A 24498-nucleotide genomic window follows, 5' to 3' on the forward strand; every position below is an offset into this window, starting at 1 on the left:
GGATGGTAGGCTGTAACCGCATCATTCCTATGTAGCCAGGCCAGTGCTTTCCGGCTCGTTTTTGTCGCCGATCCCGTTTTCTGCCCAGACAGAGCTTCTGACCGCCACTTGCATCCCTTTCCCGCATCAGGGCCCTCTTCACCGTCGCAACCTATGTCTCAATTAACTGGGTGCGCTTCAGCGTTAGCAGCAGAAAGAAGGAAGAGTACCGCAGAACGCTGGAAGAACGCCAGGTGTCATGAGGCCGAGGAGCTCTCGGCCTGAGCTCCAGTCCATGCCTGGAGGTGGCACACGAATCCGTCAAAGCCGAAACTCTGCCAGGTGTGCACGGTCAGGCATCCGATATCTTCTAGTTATGACATCCTAACTCGCCCCCTCGGATTTGTGTCGGATGGATTCAACATCAATAAACACCTTCAAGGCCGAACCGCTCCGCACTGTGACGGAGATTGGAATGGAGAGGATGTCTGGGTTGATCTTTATTGGAAGCCGCCTACGAGGGCTCGATTCGGGGAGGGGTTGGGCTCTGCACAACTGCGGCCAGGATCTGCGTGGCAAACGGATTGGGGGTGGCCGCACGATCACGGACGGGAGTCTACGCGATTGCAGGAACTGGATCCGTCGAATGCGTTTGGCGCCGCTACTTCTTCTTTCCCTTTTCTTCTTTGCGATACGAAAACGGTTTCCGAGTGGCAGCGAATTCCCCGAGCTTGTGGTTGACCATTTGCTCGGTGACAAGCACGGGGATGTGCTCTTTGCCGTTGTGAACCAGGAACTTGCGGCCGACATATGACGGCAGAATGGTGCAGGCCCGAGCGCTCGTCTTGATTGCTTCGCCAGCAGCAACCTGGGGGAACTTCACAAAGAAGGGGCCTTTCCAGACAGATCGACCCATGGCTCAGCTTGTGTTGTGTTGTGTTGTGCTGTGGGATCGGGATGGACGAACGGGAATGCAAATGCGCTGGATCTGGCTGCGAACCAGTGTCGGCATTCTGGCCACGAAACACCAGAAAACCCGCCCTCTGTCACGTGTGGGGCTTGGCGCTTGCCGCGTGCAGATTCCCCGCCACACCACTGCCACCGGATCGAACCGGCACAGGTACACACACACACACACGCGACCCTGGCTCGCACCTTCGTCCTGCATCTGCATCCATCAAAGGCTCCCCGCCCAGCGCACATCATCTGGCGCACATCGTCGCCACCTGAACCGCCGCCTGAACCGCCGCCTGGACCGCCGCATAGTTCGTCGCTCCTGCCTTCGCCACATCCAATATCCGACTTCATCCACCTCTTGTCGCATCAAGCTCGTCCCTCGGTTCTGATGAGTGCAGCTCTGCCGGACCAGGCCTCGGACCTTGCCGAGAAATACAAGACCCTCCTCCAAGAGCGTTCTGTGCTCAAGGCTCAAAACTCGGTGCTCAAGAAAGCACTGCTGGAGGTTGGTGGCCGATGGAGTGGTCCGACGTATTCAGATATTCCGATGAGGCTGGCTCACTGAAAGCCGGGTTCGTCCGTCCTCCCCACAACGACAATTCTGCCGACCCTCCTGATCCTCCTATTCCACAGGAGCAAACCAACTCCAAGACCTTGGCTAACCAGCTGAAGCAGAAGGAGGAAAAGCTGCGTCAAACCACGCAAGAGCTCGATCTACAGCAGTACCACAACGATGCTCTCGCAAAACGAATCGAAAACCTCAGAATCGAGGGCCAACGGCCGCTGTCGGTGAGGATTGCAAACCTGCGGTTGGGCTGTCAAGGGCCGCCACCTGCCCTTGCCGGATCTATTCGAGACCTACCGACTTTCTATCTATAACCCATTCACGAGCTCAACTCGGCTTCAACTTGGCATTCCCAACCCAGGCTGTCTTGCCCTTCCGTCGCTCAACGCCCCTCTCTCCCAAGGACAGCCGTGAAATCGATGTACTTTCCGAGGAACTGTCGAACCGCATTGCTGAGAGTGGTAAGAGCTTTTATCCTTAGTTTCCACCTTGCTCCTTCCTGCGTCGCTCGGTCTAGCGGGGCCGGTCCGGCTCAAAAGCAAATGCCACCGCCCCATGGCTGGCGCTGATAAATCGACTCGCCACCTGTATTCCGTCTCCAGAGCAGCTCCATCGAAAAATTGCCGATCTGACAACCATTAATGAGCAGCTCGAGGTTCAAATTGCCGAAATGTCGACCGCATACAACGGCTTGTTGGTAGGTGCTATAGATTCATTGCCTATCGGCTTTGCCGCCGACCGCGTACCGTGCAGCGCCGGTCTCGTCGAGCTTTGTGTCGAGCGCCTATCTCACCGCACCCAACCCATTCGACCTCTTCCGCCACGATATGAACATCATGGTGTAGAAAGAATCGCAAATCATTGACACAGAGAATCAGAAGCTCAAATCCACATCATTGCGGCTCCAGTCAACCCTTGAGGAGTCGTCAACCCAGGCGACATCCTTCTTGGATCAGTACAACTCACTCCAGCGCCTTATTAGCACCCGGCTGGAAAGCCTCACGATCGCCTTCATCAACGCCGAAAACTGCCGGAAAGCCCAGTACGCAACGATATCTGTACCATCGCATCCGAGTTGTCGATGCAGCTTTGTAGCTAACTTGCATAACTCATCGCGCCAACGTCTAGATCGAGAATAATGACGGCAAGCCCCGATGTGAGTTTGACTCTTGCCCTGATCCAATGCCGGACACTAGCGCTGTCCGATCGATCACTTCAAGCGTAGCGCTACCCAACTCCAACACCGCGGGTTACCTTTGTTCATAGATTGCCAATTGGTGCCAAGCACTGGAGGAGTTTACCGATAAAATCCACAGATACACCAGCGTTTTCTACCAAATCTACAAGGTGAGTGACCCAGCTTCCCAGTCTCTACTGAATCTGTTCTCGCTTTAGCGCTCACCTAGCCATTTCGACTGGCTCAGCCCAGCTCCCAGGTACAGCCACAATGGACAAAGACGTCTTTCAAGACCTGGCCTGAGGGGCTTCCCGCGCTCCAGATCGGACTGCAGATTGTGCACTATGCCAACACTGCGCACCACGCGGCCTTTTCAAAACACATCCGCCCAAACTCCTGGTCGAGCTCGATACTCTCATGTGTCGGCCTGATTTGTCGAACATACGAATCAATCATCGAGTCTGTGAAGCTATTAGGTATTCGCTATCCTCTCTTTGAACCCCACAAACCCCCGACCTTGTCGATATTGGCTGCGTAAAACCAGGGCTCCCACTGACCTCCATCGGCCGTTCCTTGCTGCAAGGGAGTGCTCCTCTTACAATGCACACGGCGATCCAAAAGCGAATCGAGCTCTCGTTCATCCGCCTCGTGTATACTACCAGCGACCTTTCTCGTTACTGGCGATACTACAAGAGTGTCGATGAAAGTTCTGAATTTGACATCGAGCTGATCCTCAATAGCCTCATGGATCCTGCAGGTAGCCATCCACGCCACCGCTAACGCACGCGACATGATCCCGGTCATTGACCCTGCACGTCGGATCGCATCTCCATAGGCTCAGTCAATATCGTTGAGCTCTCCGAAGTGGCCACCCAATCCACATCCCTGACCGATATTCAGGCCCAGATTGATGTTTGTGAAGGTAGGTCGGCGATAGCTATGATACGTTCTGCATTCCTCCAAATACATCGCCATCAGTTTCGGTTTCTCGTGACGCGCACCTGTTCTCAGCACAAGGCCATTTTGCTCCGCTTGCGCCTTGCCCCTGCTCACACGGACGTCATTCCATGCCACAGGGGGTGTCAGAAACCTTTCGCGCGACTGGGAATCTCTTTGCATCCAAAACAAAGAGCTGTCGCTTTTAGCCGAGCATCAATCGGCGGACATGTCGTCGATCAAGGCCCGCCTCGAAGTTGAGCAGCGCGGATATATCGAAGCCGAACGGGAGTGGGAAGAGCTGCGCCAGACTATGGCCACTGAGATATCAAAATATCGCTCGGAAATTGATGCGCTCCTAAGTGAGAGGAAGCCCAAGCCACTCACGGAAAGCCGGGAAATGCAAACAGATAATGTATATATGGTCTCGCCGTTGCCATCATGTAGCATCCATGCTACCTGCCCAGTCGCGCACGATGGCCCATTTGGTTTCTGTTACTAAAGTCCTCCACCACCACCACCACCCTCTCTTCCTGCACAGACAACGCCACCGACCCCGGTCTTGCACCAGAACGAGCCTCTCGGCGCAGCACATGGTGGAAAGGTTCGTTCACCCATGATGATGAGAATGCGCTCGGCTTCAATAGCTTGGCTTTGTCCACTAACCAGGCCGATACTGACCCTATTTGCTTGGATTGTTGTGTATTTAACTCGCCTGTGATGGCGCTCGCGTATCCCCCCCCCTCAGAGCGAAATCAACCTTCTTGGGCCACTTGCTCGCTTGAAACAGCTCTATCAGCAGCTCGAGGTATCCGAAGCAAAGGTCATTCGACTCCAACATAGCCAGGAGCGACAAACCCTGGAACCGGTCGCTGTTTAGGTAGAGGAGTATTGCCGACTCGGCACGCTGTCACCACATGATCCAGTTCCCATATCCTCGGAGGATGGACGACTCGAATAGCCCCTTGTTCTTCGGCTGCGGCACGAGTTATCCCAATAGCAAATGATTTACCACACCCCATCTCCATGCATGGTAACTCGCAAAGGCTTGCGGTTAGCTGGGGGATGCGGAATACATGGCTCACAGCTATTTGTGGTGGTTGGTGTTGCTGGTCGTATGATACCCCCAGTCGTTTGCAGTTACTGTCACACACAGTCGGCATCGCGAGCTGATTTATTGAGAGAAAACACCGGCAGTCATAAGGACATTTGGGCGGGTGAACTGCAACGCATGAAGCGTCGTCTTTTTTGTCACGTATGTGGACGTTGGCGATACAATCGGGCCGCTGCAAGATAAAGGGAAGTGATTAGTCTCCTCGCTACATGCCGAGGCGGCTCCTGCAGGCTACTCATCGAGTCACTGTCATAGCACTCACAATTTGGCCCGCTGGTTTGTGGCCTCTTTCTTCAAAATCGCTGAATCGGCCTCCGATGTCTGCACATCCCAGAGTCGCACTGTTCGGTCGGCGCCTCCGGACACAAGCGAATGGTTGTCGGTGCTGAAGCAGAGACTGTAAACGGGCTGGGTGTGACCGATAAGCGTTTTAATGCGCCGGCCCGAAGCAATATCCCAGAGTGCGATGGTCCCATCGTCGGCTGATCGAAGAAGGAAGGGTGAAAAATGAATCGTGTGAGCCGACTTTCGACGATCTACTGAGGCTCGGGAACACGCGAGTCGATGCAGGGGGAAACCGTACCAGCGCAAGCGAGTGAGCGGCCGTCTGGCGACACTGCCATAGAGAGTACGCTCCCAGAGTGTTTCAAAAACAGACGGACAGTGCTCCCGGTCTGGATGTCCCACATCCGGCAAGTTTTGTCACTCGAGCCTGTGAACACATAGTTGCTGTTGGGATGAAATCGAACCACCTGTCGAAAGGAAGGAAGGGGCGTCAGTCGTGTTGCCACGGACGCATTTATCAGCGCCAGAGGCTTCCGGTCGATTCCGAAATGATCGGCAAAGAGCACGCAGGCTCTTGTATATCGCTGTGTCTGCACGCCGTCCCATGGCAACTCACGATTCCCGCACCAACGACACCTACATCGACATCAGAGAGATGTCCAACAAACACGCGCAGGGGGTAGATGTGATCACAGCTCCAAAGCCTAGCGGTCTTGTCATGGGAGGCCGTTGCAAAGTAAAATCCGACGGGACTGAAAGCGACATCCCAGATTGGGAAATTGTGGCCGCGATAGGCAACCAAGTTTGTGCCGATCTCTGTGCTCCACAAGCGAGCTGGGGACAGATCAATTGATGAGTTCTTGATCACCGATCGCTGTACCGATACTCTTCCTGCAGGGACTAATCACTGCTATCCAAGTGAACGGAGCTCGTCGTATGTAAACCACAAACGAGACAAAGTTCTCGGAGATAGCTCGGGCAGAACGATGCCTTGTAATCGACGGCTTGTCGGACACCATCCATCGACCTGGATCGAGTCGTGTCTTTCCCTCGATCCACTCATCCCAGCCTACCCGTGCGATCCTCTGAAGCTGAAACTATATACTTGGTATCCGGGCTGAAGCTACATGCGTAGACTGGCCCTGAGTGCCCAACTAGCCTGCGGTATTGCTTGACAGAGAGCGATCGTTCGGCTAGCAAACAGAGCCACATTAGCAAGGCCCGTGGAACGCGATCGTCATCTACGATTGATTTCGATGGCATTCGGCAGCCGATTGTGCGCAGATCCACTTACCCCCATCTTCAGTAGATACCGGCTGGACGTTTTTGGAGTCGTTTTCAAGATCCCATAGCTTGATTACTGAATCGGTGAATCCGGCAGCCACCATGCGGCTGTCCTGAGATATACCGATTGATGTCAGGCTGGGTAAATCGTACATACCGTTAGTTGGGCCAGTTCGAGGATGACCACGGTGTCGAGACGTTCGCCTGCCAGCTCTGTGGTGAATAATGCATATCTCGGTGCCCGATCCGACGACTCAAGGCGTCGACCAGAGCGACAAGCTGGAAGCTGCGCCAAACGAAGCTGTGGAGCATCGAACCTGTTGAAGGTATTGTGGAACGTGTACGAGCAGATCGATATCGAGCTTGCGGGGGCAGTCCGGACGGCGCTCCGAAGAAGCTGGAGTTCCTTTGCTTCTTTGGCAAGCTCATGATAGCGCCTGTTCCGAGTGTGATGCGAAGGCAAACCATTCACACAGCATCGGCATCAGATTGGGCTCGTACAGCTAGACCTACAACTGCGATATTCCGTCACTGGCGGAAAATGGCTCCGAAGAGGTTGATCCTACTCACTGAGGAGGCAGTGGGATAGCATCTCGTGCTGGAGAATCGCTTGCAGCCTCCTTTTTGATCTTCATCAAGGCGTCTTTGAGAGCAGCATCTGTCGACTGCGTTGGTCGGTTGTCGTTATCGTTATCGTTGTCGTTGTCGTTGTCGTTGTCGTTGTCGTTGTCGTTGTCGTTGTCGTTGTCGTTGTCGTTGTCGTTGTCGTTGTCGTTGTCGTTGTCGTTGTCGTTGTCGTTGTCGTTGTCGTTGTCGTTGTCGTTGTCGTTGTCGTTGTCGTTGTCGTTGTCGTTGTCGTTGTCGTTGTCGTTGTCGTTGTCGTTGTCGTTGTCGTTGTCGTTGTCGTTGTCGTTGTCGTTGTCGTTGTTCGGGCAGGGTCGGGCGATCAGTATCAATTAGCGACGTCTTCGCGGCAGCTATGCGGCTCCATCCATGGGCGAGCCATTGGGGAATCATCCGCCAGTGCTGATTGGACACATCGATCGTGCTTCCGATAGACTCGCTCTGCTTGGATTAACCAATGTTGCCGACACTCCCTCGCTCTATGCAATCGCCTCTATGCGGCCTTGACTCTTACTTCGTCTTTGCAAGCCTTCTCGATTTCGGCAAATAGTGCCGCGTCCGAAGGCAATTCGCCAAGCAGCACGGGCTGGCTGTTGAATTGGCTCCACTGACCCACAGACTCGGTCAAGATGCCAATCTCAGGGATTTCCTCAGTAGTCAGCGTGGGATAGTCCGAGGTTGCTGTTTGGACCGAGGGTTGGCGTCGCCACAGTTGGTTACTTGCCAAAGAGCGAACGGCCACCACGCCGTGATCCCACTCCAGAAGCACGAGACCCAAGCGATATCGCCGCGCATAATCATCAAGGTACACAAGGTCCATCGAATGTATAAGAGTGTGTGTAAGGTCTCACCTTGAATGTTGATGTGCTGATTCACAATTCTCAGAAGCAAAAACAGCTTGTTGTCCTGAAGGAACGCAATCAAGAGCTCGTACGAATAGCGACTCAGGATGACAGTGTACTTGGACTTTCTGAATAGCTGAGCAAACTCATTCTCCTGAATGTGGTGTGGCTCCAAGATCGAGGAAAGCCGCTGAATATCCTGTCCGTGCTCCTCAATGAAATCCAAGCGAAACGCATCGAGGAAATGGCGAGCTTCCGCACGAGAACCGACACGGTCAGTCTCAGGAGAATGGCGGATACTGGGTCGTCGACGTTATGCACGATGTGCAGAGCCTCGACCATCTCAATCCCTACCTTTGTCCCCCAGCCCGCGACTTATCAAATCGAGGTAAAAGTTCACATACACCGGGAAGAGGATCTTGCGAAGCTCAGTCTGATAGACAACCCGAGCAAGACGCAGATGGGATATTTTCACAAGCATTTAATCTCGGCAATTTGACTGCCACACCGGTAACAACTGTGATCGCGCACGGCTTTACCGGACGATGAGCGAGGCTTCACGGGTCAGCTTACCTTGTATTTGTCGATGGACTCATCGACCCATCGCCGGAGCTGCCCAAAACTTGACTCAAACGCCGCAGGATCGGACGACTCTCGCTCATTGAAAAATGCCACAAGATCGGGAATCGAGATCGAAGCAATACCATCTTTGGAGGGCGGCTGCTCTAAAGATCCGAGCGGCTTGATTTGGGCATCTTGCTTGAATGCAACCTCGGCCTGTTTAAACCCTGCGGACAGTTATAAATAAGCATATTGGACACAGATGCCTCCCTTCGGACATATCAGAGCCGACTGGGCTGATTTTGGTTTTGGCTTTGGTTTGGTTTGGTTTGGTTTTGGGATATCGAAGCTGAGGGTCGGATCATGGAGTCAAGCACAGCCTCACAGGTTGCCCCTGTCCTTGCCTCGAGCTCTGAGATAGTTTGCTACGAACTGGTCCAGAAATGCGTTGTCGGAGGCAGCCTCGGAGGCCATGTTGGGATCTGAGACCGAAGCAGCCATCGGCCAGCCGATGCCAGGGACAATCATCAGGGCGAACATCAGTGACAAACATCGGGAAACAGACAGCGGTGTTCAGCAGTGGACGCAGCACAGCGGAGCTGAAAGTGGCTGATCGTGGCTGCAATCGTGCCCCAGGCACACGGCGCCGCCGCTGAGCATACATGTGCAGTGGTTTCCGGGGGGATGCCCTTGGACGATCTGATCGGCAACAGAGCGAGTCCTGGCCAGCCCGCGCCGTGGTTTTGGGTGCGAGAAACCAGGCGGAAGCAAACCGGGCGGGCTGCATCTTCCCGTGACACCCACCTGACCCGGCGCAACGAAAATTTTCTGCGCATGGGCGCAAAAGGCAAAACGGGTCTGTTGGCGATCTCTGGCCGCTTTCCCAGAACATCCAGCCAAGTACCCGCGGGATCGCCCTGATCCAGTCCAGATCCAGCCCGATCCAGGTGCGCCAGCATCCCAGTCAACAGAAGCCGACACAGGCTACTCGTCACACCCGGCCGACAGTTCCGCATCGCGCTGTGGATGCTGTTGATTCGCCGTGCTGATGGCATCGCTGTGCTCCATGCTTGTCCCCCGCAGGATGAGTCTGATTTTTGCCAAGCTCGTGCCAAGGCCCATCTGGGCAAGAGCCATCCAAGCAAGCACACCGATTCGCATGCTCTCGACGTCTTCAGCTCGCTTTGAGGCAGCCAAGTCTGATGCTGTGGGACAGCCGGTCGCTGCGACAGCCGAGACAGAAGCAGAAGACAGAGCCCAAGCCGATGCACCAGCCAGCCGCGATGGAGAAATCGAGCGCCCCGCCGAGCCCACCTTTCAAACGCATAAAGAGTTTGTTGAATCTCTCGGCCCTATCGAGGGCCCATTCGCGGAGGCAAAGAAGTGGCTGATTGAGAACCGAGGACTGTATCAGTACACTCGCGGACCACCAGCGTTTGTTGGAGCGAACGTGCGCCAGGGCGGCAAGTCGGTAAGGGTCTCCTCCATTTTGTACAGCAGCGCTTCCGCATTGTGCCATAGTCGCGCTGCCGATCGCACCTTGCCGCGGCCGAGGGACTGCATCTACGTAATGCTGCCCGAATCGGTGTCAGCTTCCATGTGGCCTATTGGACATCCACTTGGCCATGGTCTCTGGGATCACAACCAGGCCGTTCCATGGTGCTTGAGTTGGGATATCGACCGTAGCTGACGTCTACCCAAGATCATTTTACTGATCAAAACCAACTCCCAAACGACCCGTCATTTGGTGGTGGCTGCATCGGCCCCAGCCCGTCCCGTTCCCGATGAATCCGCTGTTCAGACCCAAGCCGCCGGTTGCCGAGGCAACCAAACAGGAAATCTACAAGCTCTTCCGAGCCGACCCGAAAAAGAACACACCACGATCTCTGGGTGTCCAGTTCGGGCTTTCGATCATTCGAGTCGAGGCCATCCTGAGACTGAAAGCTCTGGAGGCCAAAATGATCCAGGAAGGAAAGACCCCACAGACGAATCTGACCGAGGGTATGGAGTCTTACCTGGGCTCCCAGACCATTGCCCGATCAACGAACGCGAATGCCCGTCGCCCTCGGCGCGAGCCCCTCCGATTCATGGCCTCGGACAACAGCCGGCCCTTCTTCCGCCTCGTTGATGAAATGGAGTCATTTTCGCCAGAGGTTTGTCATCTTGCTGCACTCACTGGATAAGCCGCACATCGATCTGCGCGTCAACCATGGCTGGCCAGAAATCGACCAGAATAAGCGCAGCCATCGGAGTACCCCAAGCCATACTGTCCACCAATCAGCTTGTATCGTTAACATTCGCACATTCGCCCTTGTTCTTGTTGTCTACGTCCTCAGGAAGCAGCCGTAATCATGGAAAAGGATCCGTACTCCAAGATGGTCGATCGAGTCAAGCAGCACGATGGCAAGATCCTGCAGCTCGACCCGCCTGCTGAAAAGCCTGTTGAGACGATCGCGTCCTCCAACCGAGTGCAATCCAAATTTGCATTCATGATCTCGGATTCATCTGATCCTCTGGTATGAGTCCACATTGATCTCCATGTCTGAGCACAACCGAGAGCTTGTTGTTGGTCGACGTCGTTGCTTGTGCTATTCCAGTGCGCACTGCAGTGTGTATTTTCGCCGCCCGAACACTTCAACTGTATGAAGTGAATTGCCTCTCCGCTATCGCGACCTTGCAATTACGGATCCAAGGCGCCTGCTTCCGATCAGAGGATGGCTCCATTGCACAGCCGACTATATTTGTGGCAGCTGCAAGGGTCTTTGCTGACAACGCCACATGGGCTCGCTCCCTTCGCTATTTTGTACAACAGAAGCAACAACTCTTTATTCGACAAAAGAACGGAGAACTTCGCCCCCTTACCAACGTCGAAAGGTTCCAGAAGCGCAACGAGAAGCCCAAGTATGCTGTCATCGGATAGACGAGGCACTTTAGCTTTCCAGGAAAGAGCGGGCGCCTAGTTTCCAGAAATCGCATGTATTTGAATGCCGCCTCCTGACGGAGACTCATCGACCCATTACTACCAATGATGCTATCAATTGACGACAGGCTTCCATTGAGAAGCGCAGTCCCGAATACACTCTATCGCTTGCTCGCGATAGAAATCCCACAAATAGCGCCTATATGATCAGAGCAAGCCCAGATCCTGCTCGTGCACAGAAATACGACGGGGCTCATATACGCTCTTTCACAGCCCAATCCTGCCTTCAGCGTGGCGAGTGGCTTGAAGGCCGATGTGGGCTCTGTGACTCCGATGGTGGGGGAGCTGCCCATGGTACCCGGCGAACCTGAGCCTCCATGGGCTCGATACCTATCTCTCTCCTACTTCCACGGTGCATTCCCAAGGCAACCACAATGTCAGTCCCATCGAGAATATTGCCTGGTTCCGGTGGAGGAATGTATATCCACGTCCAGGAAAAGCGACAGCCCTGCTTCAAACAGGGTGACTTGTTTCATTGTATGACCAGTATATTTAGACAACAGACCAACAGCCTCCGATCTCAAAGCAGATTGGCTTCGACACGGCCGAGGGCGTTCGCATGATCAGTCGCACCGACTCTGACACAACTACTACGCGTCCTTATCTTCCTTGGCAGGGACGCTTGCGCTGTTGATGTCTTCCAAGAATTGCTGTGTGGGGCTGGAAGGTCGGCTCGGCATAGGGCTATTGTTGATGTTGTCAATCACCTTCTGCGTTGGAGATGCAGAACGGCTCGGCATCGGGCTACTGTTGATCTCGACAATGAGTTTCTCGGCTGGCGATAACCGCGATTTAGGACGGGACAATGATACAGAAAACAAATTAGTCAGCAGTTGCAGCTGCAGCCGCGCTTTTACCCCACCCTCTCAGGTTGTTGAAAGCGTATATCTGCTAAGGATCCGATCCCAGGCAGATGCCGCATCAGCCATTGGCAGCAAGAATCAGACACAAACCCTCTGCAAACAGATCGCCGTGCTCATATTCCTCGTCCTCGTCGTCCTCGTCGTCTTCCTCTTCTTCGTCTTCATCGCCTTCACCAGCGGCGTCGGGCTTCTGAGCATCGGTAGCGTCGGTAGCGTCTGTAGCGGCGGGAGCTGCATCGGCGTCTTTGGAGCCAGCCGTGCTCTCTGAGCCTGCAGCAGCGGCAGCGCTCGCTGCGCCTCTGGCTTTCTTCGAACGGCCCCGGGTTCGGGTTGTCCACTGGAGACCACCCTTCCACAGAGCCTCCATCATTTCCTTTCCTACCGCCCGAGTGACTTCGACGGTGGTCTTTGTGGTTTCGTGGAGGACAAAGGTCTGGGCAAAGCCTGTATCAAAATAGTCCGTAAGGAGGGTATCGCCCAAGATAAGCTCCCGAAACGTCGAAATGGGAATCGAGAAGTTGGTCTCCGAAAGCGGTGTCTCAGAGTTGGCGGCATCAGCGTTGAGTTGAAAAGCAACGTTCAGCAGATTGGAGACGGAGTTGAGATGAGTGTCGCCTTCCTCGAGACGGAAGAGGAAGAGCAATGACTCGGAAAGGTGGATGATTTGTTCTTTGGAGATGACATTGTCGCCGTCGTCGTCGTGGATCGCAAAGAACAGATCGATCCTCCCCATCAGATCCGAGTGGATAATCTTTCCAAGGCCAATCACAATATCTTGAAAATCAACAAACCCATCGCCGTTGCGGTCGAAAAGCCTGTGAAACATGCTGGTCATGAATGCCTTTCCGACCAGGGGCCGGTCGCGATACTGTGCCTCTTCCAGGTTGGCGGCCCAGGCGGCGACCTGACCGAGGTACTGGCAAAACTGATTAGGATCAAGACGATCGCTCGATTTTTGAGATTGCTGTGTCTCGTAGTACTGGATGGAATAGTACTGATCACACAAAAACAGGAGTTCGTCCTTGGTGAATCTGGAGGTCGAGTTGAGATTGCGAATGACACTCCGCTTGGCGTAGAGATCCAACCCGTGAACGACTTTGAGGTGATGGGTCTTGCGAAGATCGACGATCATGTCATGGGTGATCATCTGGAACTCTCGGTACGCCGTCTGTATCAGGTGGCTGAACTTGGTCATCGACTTTGCGGATCCGTCGGATGATGCCACGACTTCGCCAAGCTGAGCAAAGTAGCCTTTGAACACATTGCTACAGTGGGGTCACAGATGCGGGTGCAAGAAGACTTAGTGGTCAGCTACGACGTGCATCAAGATGGCTGCCAAGGCACCGCAATAGTTACATGAGTTCCCCTTCGTCGCGAGCTTTGAGGAGCGCATCACCGTTGGTCTTGAGGATAGCCAAGCTGCACGTTTATCGTTTGTCAGAATCGGTGTGGTTGATGGAGAAAAGTGCGTATGTGGGAGGGGACGATGGTCGATTTTAGTTGAGGAGGTGGCGGTGCTCCAACAACTTGGATTGACTTGCCAATCCATTTGTAACGAGACTACTCACCCGATCTGGAAGAGAACCTGATACCACCAAGCATTGAGGGAAGAGCGGAATCGAGTCAGCGACTTTTTTGTTTGTTTGTTTTACTCGCATTCAAGGGGAAAGAAGACGCTGGGCATTGGTAAACCTCATTTGAGGCAAATACCTTGGGACCTTCCATGAAAAAGCAATCCAGGATCCTCAGTACGAACGGGAGCGGGAGCGAGTTGATGTACAGGCTCAAGAACCAGGGCAGACACGCCACCGAGAGTTGAATCTCGTACTTTTTCAAATGCTGGGCAAGCATTGGCATGTACTTTGCAGCCTGCGCAGAGTCACGGCGTCAGTATGGGCTCTGTGCCTTGGAGCGAGAAGGGACCTGGCAGCTGTGAATGAGGGCGGGTGGCGCGTTTGTTCGATCATGAGCTGCATCCAGAATAGAAACCGACCAGTGTTTCGAACACCTGATTGTCGACCACGGCGCCGACCATGTTGACGCTAGTGGGAAATGCAAAGATGGTTGACAACACAAGCAAACAGGGCAAGGCTGTTCCTCTGATCAGGCCGCTGGATTACGCTGAGTCATCGTACCTATAGTACCCAGGCAAAAAGCTATCGCAAAGCACCGTGAGAACCCAGAACGCCTGCTCCTCGGTCAAATAGATGAGAAGCACACTGGCGACAATGTTCATAGCTTGACAGTATCCAAGTTCGGGGTCGTGGAACGAGTACGCCTGTGGGCATCATAGGTTGTAGTGAGCTGCGTTCCCTTTCAATCGAGATAGTACCAGCCCACGATCCAGGATGACACCTCAGAAGCGCACTCACATAGAGCGTTCGACGCAGGGCGCTGATTCCTTCCTCATTTTGGTACCCACTGTACTCGGGTAGACTCCTGGGTGGCGGTCGCTATCAGCGACGGAAAGACTCGAGCCAGTCGACAGGATGACGCCTGGATTTGGGGTATCGCTGAAGCCACAGGGAGCATATAGACTTGCCTGTTCAAGTCCTTCTCAATCTCTTCCGTCGAAATGGATGTTCGCCCGGCATTTTCTTCGTGCAGGCGCTCGTAGTAGCCATTGTTGATATATCTACAAGAGCCACTCGTCACCACACTGACACAAGACTCAAACCCAGGTCGACAGTAATCAACCAGAATGCTCCGATGAGAGGGAACGACACCACTACCTTTTGTAGATTGCTCCACTCGAGACCTCCCAGATTTCGCCTTGATATGTAAAGCACCAACCGGCAGGGCAACATTGACGACATACCATTCCATGAGTATGATTAATCACCAAAGTCAACACATGGATACGTTACCGAGGCGTCGACGAAACAGGAGAGTGGAGTGTCCAAATTTCAGTCAACCACCACTGTTCCAAACGAGGCTCTTGGCAAGCGACCGTCATACCTCGGAGTGTATTGGGAAGTCCGACCCGAACCAACTTGATGAACGTCGGAAGGCGGATGAGGGTCAAATTGCGGCCGAACTCTGGGTGTTGTCCAGCACAAAGAAAAGAGATAATGACAGTGTGACATGTTAGTTTTATCGATTCCACCAAAGTACCGATGCTATGTGCAGCATATTCACATACCATTGAAGTATGCGAGCCAGAATTTGATCTTGTTCCGTTCCTTGACCCTGCGTGGGCGTACGGCAAGAGCAATGCCAAAATGGTGCGAGGTATCGGTCAGCGGCTCCCTGCATCTCAATGAGAATGACCGAAGCTCTACCATTACAGACCGAGCGGGTCGGAAAGCCAGGTGTGATACTGGTGCGAGGTATTGCTCAAACAAGCAAACCCCGGGTGTTGGTGCAGCGTCGGGCATGACTTGGCGTCCACGCTTACTTTTTCAGCTCGACGTAGCCAAATTTGAGACCAAGGCCACCACGGACAATCTCGCGATTGTTGATCAGATCCTCGGAAGAACATGTGAGCAAAAAGGGCTTCAGGAGCTTCATGAGATGGACATGATACTGGAGCTTCTCCTTGAGGATGTCGCAGAAGGCGTCCGAGCTTTTCTTGTCGCTGGCCATCTGGAAGAGAAGCTTGAGCTTATGCCAAAGGGTGATTGCAATCGTCGAGGTCTGTGAGCTGATGCGCTCGACTCGCTTGATTGCGTAGAAAGGGATGACGAGCTGGCACTGGTTTTTGGTCGTGGTTTGGAAGCACAAGAACATTTCCGAAAGGTAGATCTGGCCTGAAAGCGTAGTTTGAACTCCTGGGATCGTGCAGCTACCCTGAATTTCTGAAAGCAGCTGCTCATCTGGCGGAAGATTAAACATAGCCTGGAACTTTTGGTTGCGCTTTTGGGCACTGAGGCTCTGCTTCAAAGGCTGCGATGAGCCGGGAGGGGCGCCCATATTGGATGGTAGCAGCTGCGAGCTGTCATCGGCAGCTTCCCAGGATAATCCAGGGGCAGGATCGGTTGTAGTGCTCTTGAGAAGACGGTGCATGGCAAGATTGGTCACATGCTCAAGCAGTTCAAAGGTTTCATCGCGGTTGAAAAGATTGGAGAAATAGTGCTAGTTGGGGTGGCGCGTTATGATTGCGAAGTGGGCCGGGGCACAAGAAGCACGACGAAGGGGGGTCAGTCGGGTAGCTGATCATCAAGGGCATATATCAAATTCTCGCCAAAGCGTATCGGTGCACAGCATCCGCCTATCAGGAAGCCAGCCAGGCAATGCGACCACCGAGCTTAGCAGTGCTGTGATGGCCGCAAAGCACATACGAAGGGCACACGGGGACCCTACCTCCTGTTTGTTCTTGGTCACAATCTTGATGGCGTCAGAAAAGACACCCCGCCTTGAGGTATCTTTCGATAGCTCCTCGATGCTCTTGAGCTCAATAACAACCTTGGTTTCAACCCCAAAGATGAACGAGTAGAAGCAAATGTAGGACATGGAGACGTACATCCAGCCTTGGTTGGTCAGCTTCTTGTGGTACGCACATGAATAGACTGGAATACCAACGGAGTCTGGATTAGATGGGCGACTTGAAGTTATCCTCGATCGGAGGACGATACGTTACCACCGGCTTGAGCGGCGCGGGAGCAATATAACTGTAGCACCACTTACAGTTGACCAAGCGCTCGGATTCCGGCAGACGGAAGGTTTGCCGCCAAGCCCTCGAGGCTGCCCGGAACTTGGCATCGGTTGATTTTTCGTCCGTGTCTTGCTCTGCATATCATGCATGGACGACAAGCGCAAGAGGTGTGGAGAAGAGCACGATTGAGGCACGGCTGGGGTGAGGAACTGCCCGTTGAATTGCGCAAATCCATGGTACCATCGAAAACACACGAAGAGCGCTGTTGGGACTGACCTGTGTTTGTGATGAGTGACTGGAACTTGGAGACAGCAAAGGCTTCCTTGTCGAGAGGATCCTCGAGCTCAGCAAGCTCGGGCATGAGCGTAGCTGGATTGCAGAGGTAGACAATGTGGCGGAATGATGAGTTCGTCTTGGCGCCGTACCGTCATCAATATACAGCCAAGGCACGGTCTAGATGACAACTTCGACAACGGGGCATACCAACGACCCAGGCCCAATCTTGCTCGATAAGCTTCAGCGTGTCGGCCGTCTAAATCGAATAACGATATGAGCATTGGATATCGACACAGCCCTAAAGAGCGTCTGGAGCGAGCACCGCCAAAACAGCAGAGCCTCCGTCGCCGTCTGTTCGCGATGCTGGCTGATAGGTTGCCAGAGAGGCAGCAACATCGAAACAGGTCAAGTACTCACGGCTACAAGATAGCCAGTGTCGCTACTCTCAGCACTCCGAAGGATGATTCGGAACGGAGGCTGCTTGGTGTCGAACCTGCAGGGTTATTGTTTTGAACGCATGTTTACCCAGACTGTGAGCATCGCAGCAACAAGCTCCAGCGGCCTTTTGAAGCGAGCGGAAGCTGCACCGTGACATGATGGAAGCTGCGATGAATCGAGCGACCAGGCAGTGCACGACACAGATGCCGGCGAGCTGCATGCTGAGCAGACGGCCCGCAGACTCTTGAGAAACAAGGCATCAAGCCCCGGGCGCGATGCCAGGGGTATGGAAGCAGAGCACCGGGCAGAACGCGAAGGACGGGCTTTACACATTCTGGATGGTCGATAAGACCGATTTCCACAGGGCTCCGTTTGACTGCTCCTTGAGCTTCTGCAGTATGAAGAGCTCGTTTTCTTTGAGAGCCTCCCAGTAGGCGGACGGCGTGATGTCCGTGGGCGTTGGAACCACCCACATGGCGGGCTCGTGGCGGGTCGGATTCGGCAGGGCAGAGGGGGTGCCGCCCACGATCGCCAGCGCCGATGTTGGAAGCAACAAGCCCAGCGAGCGAGGTGCGAGAGGATAGCGAGAGGCGCCTCGCGAGAGCAGATACGAGAGCAGCCGGATCGAATGCTGCAGCCGGATCGAGTGTGCCGCACACGCCTCCCTTGCATTTCCCTCTCGCCTTTCGGGTCAAATCGCTGTCGCCCATCCATCACCAGCAGCGTCGCCAGCAGCGTCGCCAGCAGCAGCGTCCCGACATGTCGGCTCTCTTTGACCAGAATCCGTACCAGTCGTACTCGGCCGGTGGCCAGGAGGACTCGCTGCAGTTTACCCAATTCAGCTATGGCGAGCCCTCCGGCGCCTCCTATTCATCCTCATACGCCCACTCGATCCAGCAACAGTCCTACAACCAGGCCTCGCGGATGCACTCCTCATCGCCGTCCGAGTTTGACTGGAGATCAGCTTTTGGAACTGGTGGTCTGGCTGGGGAGCCGCCTCTGCTCGAAGGTACATTTGCCGAGAGCTCTTGACCATGCTGCTCACCTCTGAACCATGCTGCTCACCTCTGAACCATGTCGCTCACCTCTTGGCCATGCCGCCGGCGCTAAACGATTTATCAGAGCTTGGAATCAACTTTGAGCATATAAAGAACAAGGTGCGTACCAATCATTGTGCACCCATCAAAAACCTTTCAGGAGGTGTGAGGGTAGCAGGTCCCTACATCCAGCTTCCCAGACTCGACCACAGAGCGGCGCATTTGGCAAGGGGCCCACGTCAGGCAGCGCCTCATTCTGACGACATCCGCCTCGTCTATCCCCATTTCTCCCATTCGCTCGATTCGGCATTGCTGCCCATACCTCAAACGGCCTCGCTATGGTCTCCGATGGTGTCTCAGAGCCTCACGGTTCTCAACCCCTTCACGAACGTCGATCAGCACATCATGGACGATACCGATTTGGCCGGGCCGCTCATTTTCCTCGGGCTCTTTGGCGGTTTTTTGCTGCTGGTATGTAGACAGCTTCTCAAGCGTTAGCTGTCTTGACGGCCGACGCAGGGCTGCCCAGACCCTGCAAGCAAAGCTCCGTTTCCGGCCGCTGGCGTCAGCGTATTCCCGATTAACCTGCCTCGCCTGGACACAGTCGGGCAAGCTTCACTTTGGATACATTTACGGCGTTGCTATGCTCGGCTGCGCTTCGATGTATGTCATCCTCAACCTAATGAGCACCGACGGCATCGACGTTTCGAGAGCAACCAGCGTTCTTGGATATTGTTTGCTGCCGATGGTGCTGCTGAGCTCAAGCACAGCCCTTCTCCAGCTCAGGTGAGCAGCCTTCCAGGAGCAGACGGTTGCATCCCACCGCATACTCTGACTCTGGCTTGCTCTACATCTCCAACGGCAGCGGCTTTGGCCTCGGCATCATCGGATTCGCTTTGACGTGCGTGTCGGTTCTCTGGTGCACGTATTCGGCCTCCCTCATGTTTGTTACGGTGCTACGCATGAAGGAGCAGCAGCTCCTGGTGGCCTATCCTGTCGGCCTGCTCTACAGCGCCTTTGCCCTACTGGCGATGCTGTGATGTGCCCGCTGAGACATATGCACCAGGGCCAATAGAACGACCCAATGCAAAAACAGGATTTGATTCCAGAGAATCATTGGTCCGCTTTCCAAGGCGACAGCGTTGAAAGACAAGGCAGCACACTGTTGCTTTCGGGAAAAGCACGGCCAACAACGACCAAGTGGGTTGAATCATCTCCCGGAGCGCCCGTCTCATGGCGCCGGTCCGGCCAATATTCCGACATCGCTGCGATCGATATCTCATCGGCCGGGTGCATGCGTCACAGCAGCGGCACAAGCGCGGACCAGCGCCACATCATTCCATCCGCCTGCTTCGTCTGGGATGGGTCACGTGCCATTCGGCTGATCCGGCACCGAGCCCGTTCAAGCCGATTGACCCAGCGTGCTTGCTGTTCCGCTCGGTCGCATTCCACCGACTGCAGCCAGCCGAAAGCCAGACACCGAGGAACCGTCGATCCATCAGAAAGCATGGCACCCAAGATTTGCGTGATATGCTCCGCCGAACGAGCCGTCCTGAAACGGCCCAAGACCGGTCAGCAGCTCTGTCGAGAGTGCTTCTACACCGTATTTGAAACCGAGATCCACGAAGCCATCGTCGACAATAACCTGTTTGCTCGTGGAGACAAGGTTGCCATTGGCGCATCCGGAGGCAAAGGTGGGTGCTGTCTCAGATCTGACGATTTGGGCTGCAGTGGATCGATCCGTTGGCCGCCGAGACCCAAACACGGCCTGGAGGCAGCCACTTTGGGGCATGCAGATCTCTGGGGGCATGCAGATCTCTGGGGGCATGTAAATCTTTGGTGGATGAGATTGAGGTCTGTGGCTCTCGTGACACGCTGTTGCTAATATCGAGCTTTGGCAACATACTGTGACCCCGTATGCGCTCGTCGGCATCGGTCTTAGACTCGACGGTGCTCGCTCATGTCATGAAAACCCTGAATGAGCGATATGATTATGGACTCGAGCTCTTCCTGTTGTCTGTTGATGAGGGCATCAATGGCTATCGAGACGACTCGCTCGAGGTGAGGATCCGGGATTCAGATGTCCCAGCGGCGCTATCGTCACCGATTCAGGCACAGAACCGACTGCTCGATGCAGGTGCCGGCCAACACAAGCTGTCCTTGAATCAGTCGCCTCGAGTGGTAGTTCATTCTATCTGCCAGGAGGCTTCCCTACTGCAGGCCTGCCGCCACGGCATTACTCCACATGGTCACCCAGGCCGATACTACCACGACGCATCTGACGAAATGGCTGTGATCTTGATCATGACTCAACATCCACAATGACTCAACATCCACAATGACTCAACATCCACAATGACTCAACATCCACAGACCGTCAAGAGAAACAAGGAGCAGTATCAGCTTCCCCTGCTGATTGTGTCGTATGAACAACTCTATGGTTGGACGATGGACCAGATTGTGGAGGAAGTCGGTTTGAAAAACAACTGTAAGGAACGGTTCGTGCTCGTCGAGAGCAATCGGATTCATTCTCGCAACAGCGACTCTAATCAATCCCCTTGACCCAGGCACATTTTGTGGTGTCTTTAGACGGCAGGCGCTTGACCGAGGAGCCGCCATGCTCAAAGTCGATCATATTGTGACGGGACACAATGCCGACGACATTGCCGAAACCGTTCTGATGAACAGTAAGGATCGCTTTGAGACACGCTGACATTTGCTGCGTCGTCAGAGCAGTTGGCACAGCTGTATCCTGGCCATCCGCAGCACGACCGACTTGTGCTGCACTCTGCGTCACAAGAATCGAATGAACGAGGGGTGGATATGGATGCGATCGGCAAGAGGGAGCCTTTACGAACACGTACATACAGCACTCGTGGGGTGCTCAAATACTGATAGCTCGAAACGGCGTGGACCTACGACCGTCCTTCAGTCCTTCGCGGCGACATTGCCCGACTGCAGCGATGCACGGCCATCAAGACACTAACGGATGACTCGATACCGAGGTCCAAGCCCTTCAAATACACATACGAGAAGGAAATTGTGATGTATGGCGCTCGCGAGCCCATCTGTCTGTCTCTCGGCCGCCGCTGGTGTTGGGGCTGCACCTTGACACTGCTTATGCGCCGTCGTACCTAGGTATGCCTATTACAAGAAGCTCGACTACTTCTCGACCGAGTGCACATACTCACCGAATGCCTACAGAGGATACGCCCGTGTCTTTCTCAAAGATCTCGAATCGATTCGACCAAGTGCGATTCTTGGTGAGTGAGCGAGGAAGGGTGGAGCGCAGGTTGCCATGACGAGCATGATCTGCCTTGTGCATGCATCGACGCAATCGAGCAACTGCAAGCATTCTATCGAAGGAAACAACGCCATTTCCAAGTCCTTAAACGAGCAGGCTTCGCTACGGCACTGGCTTTATGCTAATTGCGGAGGAAATGGCTGTGTGTACGGCATGTGGATGTAGACATTATCCACTCTGGAGAAGCCTTTGAGCTGCGAGAGGAAGTTAAATCCAAGATGCCTGTCCAAAGTATGTTTATTGGTCGCGCTTGCCTCAGCGGCACCGCATCGACTCGGGTGTCGATGCGACAAAGATCACCAGTGCTGACCACGACAGCGATTGTGTTTGCTCAGGCAACTGCGAACGCTGTGGATATATCTCAAGCAACAAGCTGTGCAAGTCATGTATGCTGCTTGATGGGCTGAACAAAGGGGCCCCCAGGTAGGTGTTAGGCAAACGCAGCTATTCAGGATTCGGGGCCTTGCGTTCTTCAGGATCGTTGGACAGAGCGCTGGGGAACCTTGGAGTTTCGCCGTCGTCGCTGCTAATGAACAATACATTGATGTGTTGCTATACCCACACAGGATCGCGCTGGGATAGATGCCATTTTCATCTTGTGCAGCAGAGCGGTGCATATGCAGGCTCGATGATGGCAGGTGACCGTCGACTGGAGCGGTGTATTCAGGGAATCCGATCTGATCAATGCGGAAATACAGCATGTTTGGAGCGAGACGGAGCGGTGCCAATTTGCGCTCTGCCGTGCGCCAACCACTGCCTGCTGTTGGCTCGGGAAGCATAGTCTTGGGATGCAATATGCATTCGACCCTTCGGGCAGCTCTGTAGTTTCTCGACCTCCGAATCGTTGGATCGACCGAGTCGCCTGCCATGTGTTCTGGGCCTTGGGCGTCTGTGTTAGTGGCGGAGCCGTTCAAAGTCCAGGGAATCTCAAGATCCGTGGACTTTGTGCATCCTCCTTCCCTTGCACGAGGCATTCCCAAAGGCAACCACAACATCAGTCTCCTTTGACACGCTGTTTGATCATGGTGGATCGGTGTATTCATATCAAGAGAAAGTCCCCAATCGACACTCAAAAATGGGTGTCCTGCTTCGTGTTGGATGTGTTGGAAAGCCACGCGGAATCCGCAGCTGCCGGAGATGGCCGACAACCCGATGGCTGAACAACGCTACACAGAGATTTCCTGCAGTGCATGGCGTTCATGATTTGGAATCAAAAGAGTGTCAAAGACGGTCAATGATGGAATCAGAGTGCATGGAGAGCGGGCGGCGAAACGAGACGGCCTAAAGGTCGGGGCCAAAAGAGAGCCATCCCGAGATGCACTCGTCAACGGTATACAGGCAGGATCGCATGCCTCTATAGCGCACATCGCTGCCGCCCCCTCGGAACAGAGGGCAGCGGGTCGTGTTCGAGTGCTAAGGGAATCAAAGACCACGGTCCTCGATTTATCAGGCAACCCAGCGCACAACTTGCCTCGTCCTTTTCGATGTAGTCAACCGACGGCCAGTTCTGGATGGTATTTTCAGCAAAGGAGGGATCGCAATCGATGATGATGGCGGGGAGAACCTTGAGGCGGCGAACGACGGAACCGCCGCTGGCGACGACTTTGGCGGAGGCCTCCGAAATCTCGTCAGCGAGGCTGCCAGAACGGAAGACGACCACGTAGCGGTCGGCAGCGACGCATGAAGCGAGCACGAGGCAAACAAGGGCAGTGATCAGCACGGGGAGCGAGCGCCGGGCCATGGCATGCAAAAATGGTGCTTGGAGAGGAGAGAGAGCGACGGGTGCGACGGGTGCGATGGGTGCGATGGGTGCGATGGGCTGGACACTATGAAAAAATTTCTTGTTAATAAAATGAGCGAGAACGAAAAAACGCGCTCTCGGAGCCACCTCGGTCGGCGAGAAGAGCAGTCTCTGGCGAGAGACCCCCGAGGGAAGGCGAGAAGCCTCTCGCCGTCACACACACACACTTTGCACAAGGGAGTCAAACACCTCCCATCGACCATCCCAAGAGGGATGGCAACCCCGAAGTGGACTGCCCAGAATATGGGCGACCCGGCATCCACTGTCGAAATGAACAAGATACTTACAGTCTATCCAGAAAGAAACGGGACAGTCACTTTCTGGCTTCTGAACCCCGCTGACTGACTGTAGGCCCAGCGGGTAGGCCATGGCATTGCACTCCTGTCTTCGTTGGCAATCTCTTTGTTGGTTTCGGGAGCACAGTCTTGAATACACCCGGCCGATCTCCTGTGGCGATGATCGACTGGCATACCGAGATCATGTTCCGTGAGGCATTGATGTCTCGATGTGTTTGTGTGATGCATTAACTCGACTCTCAGGACAACTCCATGGTGAATCGATATCAAGATGCTCGGGTGACTCAAGTCGCTTGAATTCCCGGCAGTGTGAGCACACCTGGGATGTGTTGAACTCGTTCACCGAGCACACATGGATCTTGGAGACGGATCGGTCTGGTGGGCGTCTCTGGTGATGGTGGAATTGCTCAAAGTACTTGGCAAACCTGAGTCTCCTGGGACTGGAAGCATATCCCTTCCCCTGTTTCCACGAGGCATTCCCAAAGGCAATCACCACTTCGGTCTCCTTTGGTGCCTGGTCGATGACTTGCTTGCACATCTCGTGGACAGTGCGCTGTCGCTTGCCGTAGAGATCGAGTCGCTTGA

At 54.3% G+C, this 24498-nt stretch overlaps 8 protein-coding genes across 8 annotated transcripts; 4 read left to right on the plus strand and 4 right to left on the minus strand.

Moving 5' to 3' along the window:
- Positions 1-455: 455 nt before the first annotated feature.
- On the minus strand, positions 456-974 carry BJ171DRAFT_499804 (uncharacterized protein). The gene has a single exon (XM_053110505.1). It carries the CDS (start codon positions 893-895, stop codon positions 641-643), a length of 255 nt encoding a protein of 84 aa, XP_052967898.1. The 5' UTR covers positions 896-974; the 3' UTR covers positions 456-640.
- A 350-nt stretch (positions 975-1324) lies between these two features.
- Positions 1325-4899, plus strand: BJ171DRAFT_613804 (uncharacterized protein; the record flags this gene model as incomplete). The annotated part of the gene is made up of 13 exons (XM_053115306.1): positions 1325-1441; positions 1570-1725; positions 1863-1962; positions 2104-2198; positions 2347-2543; positions 2630-2657; positions 2768-2848; positions 2926-3154; positions 3262-3435; positions 3514-3600; positions 3755-4029; positions 4156-4218; positions 4363-4899. 13 exons carry the CDS (start codon positions 1325-1327, stop codon positions 4492-4494), a joined length of 1734 nt encoding a protein of 577 aa, XP_052967899.1. The 3' UTR covers positions 4495-4899.
- On the minus strand, positions 4703-9033 carry BJ171DRAFT_499806 (WD40-repeat-containing domain protein). Its single transcript, XM_053110506.1, has 14 exons — positions 8987-9033; positions 8729-8806; positions 8337-8551; positions 8118-8196; positions 7773-8015; positions 7436-7602; positions 6868-6962; positions 6615-6734; positions 6308-6435; positions 6087-6206; positions 5654-5847; positions 5312-5480; positions 4991-5210; positions 4703-4900 (listed from the first exon to the last, which is right to left on the minus strand). The coding sequence occupies exons 2-14, from the start codon at positions 8796-8798 to the stop codon at positions 4789-4791; spliced, it is 1932 nt and encodes a 643-aa protein (XP_052967900.1). The 5' UTR covers positions 8799-8806; positions 8987-9033; the 3' UTR covers positions 4703-4788.
- A 155-nt stretch (positions 9034-9188) lies between these two features.
- Positions 9189-11520, plus strand: BJ171DRAFT_499811 (eukaryotic mitochondrial regulator protein-domain-containing protein). The gene is made up of 4 exons (XM_053110507.1): positions 9189-9795; positions 10094-10477; positions 10661-10840; positions 11137-11520. Exons 1-4 carry the CDS (start codon positions 9373-9375, stop codon positions 11242-11244), a joined length of 1095 nt encoding a protein of 364 aa, XP_052967901.1. The 5' UTR covers positions 9189-9372; the 3' UTR covers positions 11245-11520.
- A 254-nt stretch (positions 11521-11774) lies between these two features.
- Positions 11775-18009, minus strand: BJ171DRAFT_499815 (rab-GTPase-TBC domain-containing protein). The gene is made up of 19 exons (XM_053110508.1): positions 17805-18009; positions 17455-17530; positions 17245-17293; positions 17038-17130; positions 16794-16895; positions 16470-16675; positions 15565-16241; positions 15310-15356; positions 15126-15206; positions 14900-14939; positions 14710-14802; positions 14540-14606; positions 14303-14445; positions 14161-14209; positions 13878-14036; positions 13736-13752; positions 13524-13586; positions 12258-13432; positions 11775-12079 (listed from the first exon to the last, which is right to left on the minus strand). The coding sequence occupies exons 1-19, from the start codon at positions 17948-17950 to the stop codon at positions 11895-11897; spliced, it is 3468 nt and encodes a 1155-aa protein (XP_052967902.1). The 5' UTR covers positions 17951-18009; the 3' UTR covers positions 11775-11894.
- Positions 18010-18186: 177 nt separating this feature from the next.
- BJ171DRAFT_499818 (uncharacterized protein) lies at positions 18187-19944 on the plus strand. Its single transcript, XM_053110509.1, has 5 exons — positions 18187-18484; positions 18598-18632; positions 18873-18983; positions 19117-19298; positions 19378-19944. The coding sequence occupies exons 1-5, from the start codon at positions 18235-18237 to the stop codon at positions 19550-19552; spliced, it is 753 nt and encodes a 250-aa protein (XP_052967903.1). The 5' UTR covers positions 18187-18234; the 3' UTR covers positions 19553-19944.
- Positions 19945-22824, plus strand: BJ171DRAFT_499823 (uncharacterized protein). Its single transcript, XM_053110510.1, has 9 exons — positions 19945-20206; positions 20455-20573; positions 20886-21000; positions 21080-21199; positions 21445-21559; positions 21651-21775; positions 21982-22047; positions 22152-22239; positions 22383-22824. Exons 1-9 carry the CDS (start codon positions 20020-20022, stop codon positions 22396-22398), a joined length of 951 nt encoding a protein of 316 aa, XP_052967904.1. The 5' UTR covers positions 19945-20019; the 3' UTR covers positions 22399-22824.
- BJ171DRAFT_499828 (uncharacterized protein) lies at positions 22825-23619 on the minus strand. The gene is made up of 2 exons (XM_053110511.1): positions 23288-23619; positions 22825-22997 (listed from the first exon to the last, which is right to left on the minus strand). The coding sequence occupies exons 1-2, from the start codon at positions 23555-23557 to the stop codon at positions 22983-22985; spliced, it is 285 nt and encodes a 94-aa protein (XP_052967905.1). The 5' UTR covers positions 23558-23619; the 3' UTR covers positions 22825-22982.
- Positions 23620-24498: the final 879 nt, after the last annotated feature.

The sequence above is a fragment of the Polychytrium aggregatum genome (genome assembly GCF_025602895.1).
Source record: "Polychytrium aggregatum strain JEL109 chromosome Unknown BJ171scaffold_13, whole genome shotgun sequence".
Lineage (NCBI taxonomy): Eukaryota > Fungi > Chytridiomycota > Chytridiomycetes > Polychytriales > Polychytrium > Polychytrium aggregatum.